At 33.9% G+C, this 12,384-nt stretch overlaps 1 protein-coding gene and 1 long non-coding RNA gene across 2 annotated transcripts; one reads left to right on the forward strand and one right to left on the reverse strand.

Annotated features, from left to right (window-relative positions):
• Nucleotides 1-28: 28 nt before the first annotated feature.
• On the forward strand, nucleotides 29-4,177 carry LOC131426990 (uncharacterized). Its single transcript, XM_058589846.1, has 5 exons — nucleotides 29-63; nucleotides 152-473; nucleotides 539-630; nucleotides 2,744-2,854; nucleotides 2,909-4,177. Exons 1-5 carry the CDS (start codon nucleotides 48-50, stop codon nucleotides 3,814-3,816), a joined length of 1,449 nt encoding a protein of 482 aa, XP_058445829.1. The 5' UTR covers nucleotides 29-47; the 3' UTR covers nucleotides 3,817-4,177.
• A 1,557-nt stretch (nucleotides 4,178-5,734) lies between these two features.
• On the reverse strand, nucleotides 5,735-6,623 carry LOC131426991 (uncharacterized). Its single transcript, XR_009229227.1, has 3 exons — nucleotides 6,340-6,623; nucleotides 6,033-6,281; nucleotides 5,735-5,979 (listed from the first exon to the last, which is right to left on the reverse strand). It is a non-coding gene; the product is annotated as an uncharacterized LOC131426991 (long non-coding RNA).
• Between the last annotated feature and the right edge of the window lie 5,761 nt (nucleotides 6,624-12,384).

Raw genomic sequence — 12,384 nt, forward strand, 5'->3', positions numbered from 1 at the left:
TGTTTTTGTATCGATTTTTAACAGTATATACCAACAGTTTAACGAGTATGCAGTATACAAATTGTAAGAAAAGTTGAATTCCTTCGTTCGACATCAAAACATTGTAAAGCAATTGATGTTTTGTTGTAACATAACCTGTTTTTTTGTACAGCGCAAAATGAACATCCTGATGTTGATGTAAATATTAGCATAGTTGATATCCTTGATTATGTTGGAGAATCTGTACGACCAATCAAAGAAGGATTTGCAGTATACACAGCGAATCACATAGTGTGTATTGGTTACCGTAAAATTGAGCAAGCAACTGTGGAAGTGACTGGGTACGTAACTCAAACCTCTCATCCAGGCCTCGCTCCACATCAGATTAAACTAAATCTTGAGCCCGAAATTTCGAAATGGATGCTAAAGTGCACTTGCAAAGCATGTACAGCGAAGTGTAAACATATTATTGCTTGCCTTCTTCATATAGAAAAGTAAGAAAAAAAATGGATTTACAAATGATTTTTTGCCTAGTAATAGTCCAATTATATTTCTGCAGACATCGAACTCTCGAGTATCTTTCTTGTACAGATATAACACAAGCTTGGGGAATCACAAAATCTGCAAAAAAGGCCCCATGGGGAGCAAAACGTATCACCACAGACTAACAGACATGACAGTATGAGTAAATTCTAATAAAAATTATTTTTCGTGATGCACTAGTTCCACCTATATTGTACTGCGCGAACTATTTACTATCTGTACACCCCTTGTGTTATGTAAAAGTTTTTTTTTTTACTAGTTGGTTTCCCCAAAGATAAATAATAAAGACATGTATGTGCTTATAAATATTTTTGAAAAATGTGGTTCGTTCCCGGTACCTTCTGAAATGACCGCACTCACCGCTGGGTGGAGCGCGAGATTAATTGAATTGTTATCATTTCAACCAAAGTGTGCCATAAAATCTCAATATATACAAATGAGCTACCGAATCGAAAGGGTTCTCACGGTTTGACATTTGCATTATGAATGTATGATGGGAACTCAGCAGTGAAACCAATTTTTCACAATTGGTGCCAGTTTCACGGAGGACCGTAGATGTGCGCCAAAAAAAGATCGTGACTGTCATGTCTGGAAATTCGTTTGTGGTATAACCAAAGATAAATAATAAAGACATGTATGTGCTTATAAATATTTTTGAAAAATGTGGTTCGTTCCCGGTACCTTCTGAAATGACCGCACTCACCGCTGGGTGGAGCGCGAGATTAATTGAATTGTTATCATTTCAACCAAAGTGTGCCATAAAATCTCAATATATACAAATGAGCTACCGAATCGAAAGGGTTCTCACGGTTTGACATTTGCATTATGAATGTATGATGGGAACTCAGCAGTGAAACCAATTTTTCACAATTGGTGCCAGTTTCACGGAGGACCGTAGATGTGCGCCAAAAAAAGATCGTGACTGTCATGTCTGGAAATTCGTTTGTAGTTTCCCCTCGTTTGTCAACACCGATCAGCTGCTTGCAGAGATGCCTGATTTCATCAAAATATTTGAAAATGAATCGTCACAATGATTTATTGGATTACGTTGATAATATATTTAACTTTTTCTTGATGTTGGAGGGTAACCATTTATTCGACTCAAATTTGTTCATCTAGACTATTTTTTATTGTGTTGGTAGTTTTCACCCGAAATTAAGTGGCGGGAGATGAGAATTGCGGAAGCAAATGATGTCTTCATGGTAATAACCAAATCATATATATATAACAGGGCTGAAAAGTCACCACTTGTGGCTGAACACCCAATTTAAATCTTAATAATTTAATTTTAACTCATATTCCAATAAATAGTTATTTAAAAAAAAAAAAAAAAAAAAAGGCGGCAGACCAGAAGCAAGTAAATATTGTAACAAAACGGGTTCGATTTTTTATTGAGTTGGAGGATGAGAAGTAGGCGCAATTATGTATATAGTTTAGGCAATATCAAAGATAAACTCAAGATAGAGTAGTCTGCGATTTCTTAGGTATCATTTGAATAGGACCCCTCGATGAGCTCGGTTCACTGTCAATTTGAGTATTTTGAAGCAAAACAACAAGTGTCTGATCACTAGATGCGTCGTAACTATGACAATGATTGTTTATGTTTGGAAAAATATCAAGTTACAGTATGAACGATATTGAGAAATTTCGCTTTATATCAGTGATTCTTAGAATAAGAAAGTGAAAACTACTTAGAACCATTGTCTAGAATTTATTTAGTTTGTTATAGCCTCATCCCATGAAGCATCAGTTGTGGCAAGAAATCATTATATGCTGAATGTAAACATATGTGTGCTTCCTTTCTAACTTGTATTGTTTCCATGGCATTTTGTCGGAACTAGTCGACGCTTGTTAACGGAGGGTCAATAAAATTACATTATTACTGAACCAACTGGTTCACGATTACTGACCCAACATTTTTCAATGAAACGTATGGAACATTGTAATCTTTAGTTTATCTTTGGCAATATGTATTAAATCTGTATCCTGTATGAAATTCGCATGGACGTATACAAATCAATACATTACAGGTAATTCTGTATGAATGGCAACTCTGTTGGTAAATGAAAAAAATAAAGACAGTCTAGATGACAGACATGATGTTTTTGATAGGGTAACGTGGCGCCATCATGATACTTGTGAGTACTGTCCCAAATAATGGAATATTCGAAATGACCGTTAAAATGATTGAAGAATCAAATTTGAGTGTCCTGTCTGTTAGTCTGTGGTATCACCGAGTTATGTTGCGTTAATCAATCGAAGTCTTTGAAAACAACTGATAGCAAAACTGAAGAACAACTACTATCCACAAGCTTCAATCGTATTATGTCGGGTAAAAATAACAATTTTCCAATTATATCTATTATATATAATATTATAATTCCAGTTTCTAGAGCATCTGCCATTAGCAAACATATGGAAGGAAGGCATCTTAACATTCCTAATACATATGCGAATCGTGCAATTCAAAGTACCTCTGAGATCAGCAATGTTACTCAATACATTAATGCTACTGAATTGACCACCTGTTTAAGGCGTTCAACATCCGGAGTAGTTATTAGGCCATATGAAATGAGTACGATACAGTTTGATTATTTTGATCAATATATTCAAGTTGATGTTGATATGAGCGTACGCATGGCGTTGGAAACTAAAGATCAAAACACGAACTCATGGAAGATAAACCGTACTAAACGAATAACAGCTAGCTCAGCCTATAAGCTTTTCACGTACTTGCGTAACAAAAATCCAGATTGGAGCAAAAAGATTTCTCAATACTGGGACATACGAAATTTAAAACTTGAGGCCACGAAGTATGGTAAGGACACAGAGCCTCTTGCTTTCGAATGTTACAAAATAAAACGCAATCCGAATATTAAAAAGTGTGGGTTGGTCATACATCCCGATGAATCGTGGATTGCAGGATCACCCGATGGAATTGATCCAGTTTCCAATATACTATTGGAAATCAAATGTCCTATGAACAAAGATGCATCATTGTATGATATTATGAACTGCGCTTCTGTTAAAGTTTTCATCAAACAAGACTTCCAATCCAGTTATTATTTAAATAAGCGTCATTGTTACTACTGTCAAGTTCAAATCAATATGTGGTTACTAAATCTTGATTACTGTGATTTTGTATTGTACTCTACGAAAGACAATGATTTTAATGTTATTGAAGTTATATTTGATAGAGATTACGTTACTACCGTGATTAACGATTTGAAAACACTCTATTTCAATCGAATGCTACTTAAATTGATAGAAGATAACTGTTCCTCTAAATGTTAAGTAACAGATTATTCAGCAGTTCTATAAAGGTTTCGGTATGAGAGAGATAAAAATGCTACTAAACATGGCTATAAACTGATTCCATTTGTTGTTTATGTTAAAAGCCAAACGAACCGATTTCATCCGTAACGGTTTCCGGTTCCGGAAGTAGTGATCAAAAACTCAAAAGCGGAACTCTTCATTTTCTCAGAGACGGCTGAGTCAATTTTAACAAGCTTAGATTCAGTCTTACGTTTCCATAGACTGATTTTAACTTTAACGTTCTGACTTCCGGATTCGGAACAACAGGGTAAGATGTGTTTATAATTTTAAAATCGTCACCTATAGCGAAAATGCAAAAAAAAACGAACAATTCTTATAAACTTGGGTCAGAACTATTCAATATTGAAGTGATTAGAGATTAAAATAATTATTAAACGCAATGACAGTTTTATTTTATTAATTATAAGTTTGTATGTATCATTGATCGAAATAACGAAAGAAATTAAAGGCGAAACCTGTTCGTTGAAATATTCGATAAACATAAATAAAGTGTTAATGTATTTAAAACTTATCTTCACTTAAAATCGGAGCAGTTAAATTAACGATCCCACATACTACTAGCATTATGTCATCTATGTTGTTAAGCATAGTATTATGGATAGTATTCGTAAAGATCTTGAAAATTTTGATTCGTTGTATTACACGTTCAACATGAACCCTGGCCCGTGCAATTGCTTCGTTTCTACTAGCTTCATTAGCCGTCAGTCTCTCGCCTTTTAAAAATGGTGGTACATGTAATTTGATACATTTGTTAGAACATTCATTTTCTATTGAAACGCCTTTATCAACCATTACCTCATCAATGTGAGGCTCTAGACGATCTATTAATCTTTCGCTATTGAACATATATTTATCTGAGGATTTCCCTGTATATGGTTTGCTTATAAATGTTATAATTCCTCCAGGTAACACACCAACAAGAAATTTTACCGTGCGCTGGGATTTGTAGTGCGAATAGCACGAAATTCTGCAGTTGAGGCATTTAAGTGTAGCAACCGGTACTTCAAAGGCATCTAACACAACAGTTACATTGGTAAAATGCTCGCGGAAGCACAAAGGTACATTCTTTTGAAGCTCTTCTCTGGACGGCCAATAAACAAAACGTCTCAAGACACGTGCCAACATTTGAATTGTGTGGGAAATATATTTCGATACTGTTACACCTGATATACGAAATAAAGTACCCAATGCTTCATACGAAATATTTTGCTTGAGTTTGGCCAGAGACAAAATTACGCGATCAGTTGCATGCATTTTAAATTTTCTGGGATACAAATTATCTTCTAAAGTTTTAACTGCCAAACATATCTCTTCTAATTGTTCAAGTGTCGAAATTCCGGTCCAAATGTTAGTCTCAAAGTCTGTTTGCAGAAGATCGGAAAGAATCAAGCTGTTATCTTTTTGAACATTCTTTACAGTTTCTTGAACTATGTGACCGTAATAATTGTCTACTTGCACATCGACGTCAGCAGTTGCTTCTTCAGCGGGTGAAATAACAAATTCGTTGGTTTCACACGATGAATTTTTTATTATGGTCATTTTCAGATTATTCTCGGTATCATGAGAGCTACTCTGGGGTGGTGAGTTAGTGATTTTTGACGTGGACAAATCCTCCACACTGTTGTCATCGCATAAAGAAAGGTCAGAACATTCAACACTATTTATTCCGTACATCGTTGTAGCAGAGGATTTATTGATAGAAATTGCTGTTTTTTTCAAAACTCGTCCCCCTAGAATTAGGTTTCGCGATACAAAGGATTCGATATAAAAAGAAAATAAAGTTACGTTGAACAAAATCCGATTTCCGAAAGTGCTTACTGCAAACACGTGAGTTTTTCGTTGGCATTACGGAGCATTGCAAAGCTTTTGTCCATGATTTAAAAAGTGAATTATTTTTTATTGGAAATTTATGTAAAGAAATTCCTTTGCATGCTCTCGAAGAACAACCCATAACGTAACATACTCGATTCGTAGTAAGACGAGTTCTATAGTACACACAGTAGTTGTGATCCCATAAATGTGAAGGCGGTACTTTAGCACGTTGAAATCGTTTGGGATATTTGACAAGTTTTTTCATATGTTTTGATGGGATAGCGCTTGGTTTTAGGTATCTCCTCGTAACTAAAACATTATATTAGAAATATACATTTCATCATATACATTACTTGCATTACCTTTAACGTAATCGTTGACAGTAAAATGCCGCAAACAAATTTTAAGCTTAATTGTAACATGTTCTCCAATTTCTAATGTTTGCAACCATCTATTCAAAATAGCCTTCCGTGATGGAAACTTTCGCAATTTCTTACTATTTTTTGTTCCGCATCGAAAAACACAGCAAGCTCCTTCTATATCTACCTTCGGACCACTCTGTGGAATTCTTAATGACGGAATAGCATCATCTTTCAATTCGATACGATTATCTGAAATGCAACATACATTATCACAACACTTGTATCTCACAAATAATAAAATTATTACGAATATAAAAATCTTTAACAGTGAAATGACGCCTGCAAATTTTTTCTGTTCTACATTCAGATAAATTCAAAAACTTTTTCCATTCTCTGAACACGCTGTAACCGGTTGACGGGACGTTATAGAAATTAGCTCTGGATTTATTTTTCTTCGAGCGGCATCCAGGAACTATGCATTTCATCATTATTGTGAACTAAAACTGGAGCCACGAATTCTACAAGATGAAAACTTAAATTCGTATTCGTTTTGATACCTGATAGTAGAAAACTATTTTTCTTATATTAAACTTTTAGGTTTCTTCAAGATATCTTTTTAGAATAATTGTAATAAATAATTTTCATCATTGTTTACAAATTTTCTATACGTTTTGACACACGAAATCGAAAACATCATCCTTTCACTCACGTGCCCTCTACATATGAAATCCAACGTTAGATCGCCCAATGCCTATATAAAAATTTTCGAAAGAACCCTCCTCTTCTTGGTTCCATTTTTCATTGGCAGGTGTCACTACCGGTAGTTCAGTTTCGCGGCAACCCGCTTGTGAGGAATTCTGGCAATAGTCAGAAGGCTGGCTGCATTGCGGCTGCTGTCAAAATTGTCCAGGCGAAATTGCGTCATTATCTCGCCGTACGTGTCTTGTTTATTTCTCTCTTCCTTCTTTTCTCTGTTTTTTCATTCTACTTCATTTGATGTTCGTCAATTCCACATGTACATAAAAAAAATACGAAACTTGAGACGAGGTAAATAAGATTGAAATATACTTGGAAATATAGGTATGTTTGGTAGTGAGAAAGCAATGTTATTAACAATAATATTTTCCATAATGAGTATATATGAAGGGCAATAACTTATTGCCTTTCATATGCATTTTATATTGAAAAAATGAAAACAAAACGCAGAAAATGTAGAACCGATTCAAAACGTTTCTGCAAATATTGTATGGCAAAAATCCGACAGAAACAGAACCGTTAATAACCGCTAGGCGAAAATCGCTGCCGGAAACGGTTGTTGCATTGTTGCCAGACTTTTGCCGAAATTTTGGCAGAATTCCGGCAAAAACGGCTGGCAGACATAGCCAGCCGTCTGAGGGGAAATCTGCCCGCCGTGTACAAGTGGGTAGAGGAGTCTATCCCACATTATCGAAATGACGGAATGAGCAATGAATTCTTACTCGACTGCATGATTTTTTAGTGCTCGATCGGTTCAGTGCTAGAATTTTCGCCTGAGTTGGCTGCTCGATCAACCTGATTGACAGTGACATTATAAATGTCATTGAATATTCGCTCGTTTTATGAATGTGTTAGTGTGAAATTTAAGCGACTTAAGCCATTTCACTACACTCCAGCTAGAGGAATGGATGATGCTGACTAAGGTAGGCCGTTTTGTTAATTTCCAGCGAATTTCAATAGTTTATGTTGGGATTCTAAGAAGAACTGGTTATTTACTAGTTCTGTATATCCGAAAAACATGAAGATTTAAATTTGTATATACAGTTATATAATGTTTTCGTTAAGAATAAACTGAAAATCAGCACGAAAACGTGCAAAATCAGGAAAGAAGAAGAAGAAAACGAATTGACAATTCAGTCCGCATCTTCTCACTCAATTCCGAATGATTTCCGAATCAACCGGTTGTAGGCGAACCGGTTCATTCGGAATCGGTTGTTGCACTGGAGTTGGAATTGATCCGGAATCCATTATGATTTCCACATGAAATTCCGAATGAAAATTTCTCGCCGATTCGGAATTGATTCGGATCTGATAATGCCCACATTATCAGATCCGAATGGATTCCGAATCAATTCCGAATCGGCGAGAAATTTTCATTCGGAATTTCATGTGGAAATCATAATGAATTCCGAATCAATTCCAACTCCAGTGCAACAACCGATTCCGAATGAACCGGTTCCCCTACAACCGGTTGATTCGGAAATCATTCGGAATTGAGTGAGAAGATGCGGACTGAATTGTCAATTCGTCTTCTTCTTCTTCTTTCCTGATTTTGCACGTTTTCGTGCTGATTTTCAGTTTATTTTTAAACGAAAACATTATATAACTGAATATACAAATTTAAAACTTCATGTTTTTCGGATATACAGAACTAGTAAATAACCAGTTCTTCTTAGAATCCCAATATAAACTATTGAAATTCGCTGGAAATTAACAAAACGGCCTACCTTAGTCAGCATCATCCATTCCTCTAGTTGGAGTGTAGTGAAATGGCTTAAGTCGCTTAAATTTCACACTAACACATTCATAAAATGAGCGAATATTCAATGACATTTATAATGTCACTGTCAATCAGGTTGATCGAGCTGCCAACTTAGGCGAAAATTCTAGCACTGAACCGATCGAGCACTGAAAAATCATGCAGTCAAGTAAGAATTCATTACGCATTCCGTCATTTCGATAATGTGGGTGTGGGATATCGCAACCGTAATTGAACAATCCAATCAGCGTGGTCACCACGAGATAGCGTTATGGTGATTGTTTTGACATATCCCACACTGAAATGAAAATCTTATTTATATTCATTAGATTTGTCATATGAATCATACGCAGAATATAATTCATAGAAATTATATGGAAACTTATAATCTTTATTTAATGTGTACGTCAAATCTAAATGGACGTTATCATAATGAAAGTTATAAAAATATCCCATATAATTTATATGGAAATCCGATGAAAGTCGTGAATAGTTGTGTCCTCGATATTCATCAACTGCTCCAGACCATTTTTTCAGGAAGTTTCGCATCTCAATGTAATTTTAAATCGCTGACAAGACAGCACATCCAACTTCGTTCAAGGATAAGCGTTAACGAACCATGAAATATATATCCGGTACATTTCATTACTCTATCTGTTTAGTAAGATTCATTTTTTTTTATTTTCAGTCTCGGGATCTCACTCCTCTTTCGCAAATACCATGAGGTGCTCCCTTACCGAATGGAATACTAGTACAGCTTGAATCCTCAAAGAAAAGTAGCAGTTGGCAATTATCTGCTATTCGCATGACCTCCATTGAAAGTTATATATATATATATATATATATATATATATATATATATATATATATATATATATATATATATATATATATATATATATATATATATATATATATATATATATATAAATATATATAAATTTTATAAAACTAGTCATATGGTATATATGAACCTATATAAATAAATTCGAAGTGAATATAATATGCGCTTCATGGATTGTTCCAATGTATGTTGTGCGGATATCTAGTAATGGTTATAAGACGCGCCAATAAATTTGACTCAGACTGGAAATTTCATTCCTTATATGGAAATCTTGTGAAAATAACGCTAAGAAGAGTTAAGATTATCTCATATATTTGACATGATGTTGAAAACATCTTGTAACTATTATTGGAAATGCTAATAGTGCCAAATCATTAGAATATCATATAATGTGAAAAAGAAAATTTAGCTCAGTGCATGTATTTAGAGAAATTTTTGAAGAATTTTTCAATTTACTTGAGTTTGAAAGAACGCAGATGGCAAAACCTTACAAATATGGGTAAGAAAAACGATTATTCACTTGTTGTCATCAAACATATGATTTCAAATTGTCCTATACTCTTGACAATCTCGGATGAAATTTGAAATTTTCAATTCACATACAGATTTGATCTAGATGATAAAATATGATTAAATAGACTAGCCATAAAACTTTTGATCATAATTTATCAATTAATGTCAAAATCCATCCCAAAAAAACAAAGAATATCTCAGATATGAGAACAGTACCCAACCTCACTTCTTCGAATTTGGTATTTCATGTTACGATTTCTCCATAAATATCAATCAAACATACCACGGAAAGTTACTGAATCATTAAAGATCGATTTTTTACCAAATTATCACACGTTTTTGTATGCTAGTATTCGATTCATAAGAAGAAAAAAAATAAAAACCGTGAATTTTGTTCGAATCTTCAAGCAAAATCTGAAAATTATCACCATCGCTTAGTTCAAAGCTCGCCACTCGGGCAGCGTAGCGATCGCAAAAGAGTTGGTAGGATTCTTCAATTGTTATTTGATTGAAAGCAAATTAGTTTCGTTTCTAAAATCAGGTTTTCGTGCGATTGTATGTGAACTAAAAATTTCAAATTTCATCCGCGATTGTCAAGAATATGAAATCATATGTTTGATGACAACACGTGAACAATCGTTTTTCTTACCTATATTTGCAAGGTTTTGCCATCTGCATTCTTTCAAACTCAAGTAAATTGAAAAATTTGTCAAAAAATTTTCTAAATACATGGGATATGTCAAAACAATCACCATAACGCTATCTCGTGGTGACCACGCTGATTGGATTGTTCAATTGTATTTGATGAAATACATGAAATGAAATTCAGGTGGAAATGAAATATATTTGAATTCAAAGCACGCGATCGAAATAATCTGATTCGAACGAAATAAAGAATCGGAATGAATATTCGTCAACGTTAACGGGACTTCGCCGGTAGTTTAGTTTAAGGATATCATTATTGAAACGTATTTACGTTCCGGACGTAAAAACGTTCAGTCAGGTCAACATAGCGTGTTAACAAGTATTACAAACAGTTCCTTTTCATTATCATTCCTTGCCGGTATCGGTCACCTGATATATCATGCGGATCGTACTTTAGCCGAATAACGTATGAAGCTTGTTTCCAAAGCGAAATACTCCTACACTCAGAAATATAAGATGGTAGCAGCTACCATATGGGAGGTTAGTTTAACCATACGAGTATAGTGGTTTTCAGCACATAATAAAATCAGATGATGTTGACTATATGCAAGCTCACTTTTACTATGAATGGTTTTGGCTCTAGAAGAGTAATATTGAACTGTACACGCAGAGAAATTGAACATGTTTAAAATAACAAAACAGTTAGTAGTTTTTTAAACTTGATTTATATTCATTTCAAGCTAGAATATGATTGTTACAAACCAATTTCTCCCTTCAACAAAAACAATGATCTCTGTTTGATTTGAATCAAAATTTTGGTTCAACCAAACGAAAAATATATTTGATCAGGCTAAGTTTGTTGTTGAAATAAACTAACTAATTATTGCATGTCAACCAAAGTGGAATTAATTTTATCGGCAATGTCCTTGTTGACTCAATCCTTCTATACATTTATATGAAGAAAAAATTTGGTTCAATTGATCTATAATCTTATTTGTGTAATAATACAACTAAGTTTACTATTTAAATGGACCATATAAGTTTTATTTTTCATATAAACCAGAGCATTTTTTTCTCGCGCGCATTAACCAAAGGATTCTTTCATTTTCGAGGAGGTTTTCAACAATTCAAGTGTACGTATTGATAATTAAGAATATTTTAGAAATTTGTATATCATTACATAACACATTTTCTTTACATAAATTATTTGATACAGGATCTCTATTTTGGCCGGACTGATAGAGCATCGAACCGAATTATGGTATGTCAATCGACCATCTAGCAACGGCATTGACGAAACGTCTTAAAAAAATCCAAAATTGAAAATAATTGTTTATTTTTGAGGAATTTAAAAAGGAATACAAATATAAATAAAAGTACTATCAAAAACTACCTTGTAAATTATTAGTTTGAAAGAAATCATTTTATTCTTAGAAACAAACAAAAATGTATGATTTCAACAAACAAAAGCGTTAGTTGAAATAGCTAAATTTAAGGTAATTTATTTCAACTAAAATGTTTGTGAATTCAAAGCGCAACAATTATCAACTTTATCTAAAGTTCGTTCATTCATAAAAAATTTTTCAAATTGAATTCACTGTGAAATTGTTTGTCAAGGAATTGACAGGAACGCACAAGTAAAATATTTGTTTTTTTATCAAAATGTCGTTCGAAACAAACTAACCCACTGAGTAAAATTGATTATCATGTTTAGTAGTTTCAAGCAGCAATGTTTTCTAAATCTAACCAGATTTTCTTTTGTCACTATTTTAACAAAAAAAATAGTTGCGTGAAACCCAAATTCGGTTATATTTACAATTTTTTTCTCTGCGTGT

This window comes from Malaya genurostris, chromosome 2 (assembly GCF_030247185.1).
Source record: "Malaya genurostris strain Urasoe2022 chromosome 2, Malgen_1.1, whole genome shotgun sequence".
Taxonomy (NCBI): Eukaryota; Metazoa; Arthropoda; class Insecta; order Diptera; family Culicidae; genus Malaya; species Malaya genurostris.

What these genes read in the sequence shown, in the direction of transcription:
- LOC131426990 (XM_058589846.1), top strand. An exon ending in GGCCCCATGGGGAGCAAAAC is followed by an intron (nt 631 to 2,743) that starts GTATCACCACAG and finishes CCTGTCTGTTAG; the next exon opens with TCTGTGGTATCACCGAGTTA. An exon ending in CTTCAATCGTATTATGTCGG is followed by an intron (nt 2,855 to 2,908) that starts GTAAAAATAACA and finishes TTATAATTCCAG; the next exon opens with TTTCTAGAGCATCTGCCATT.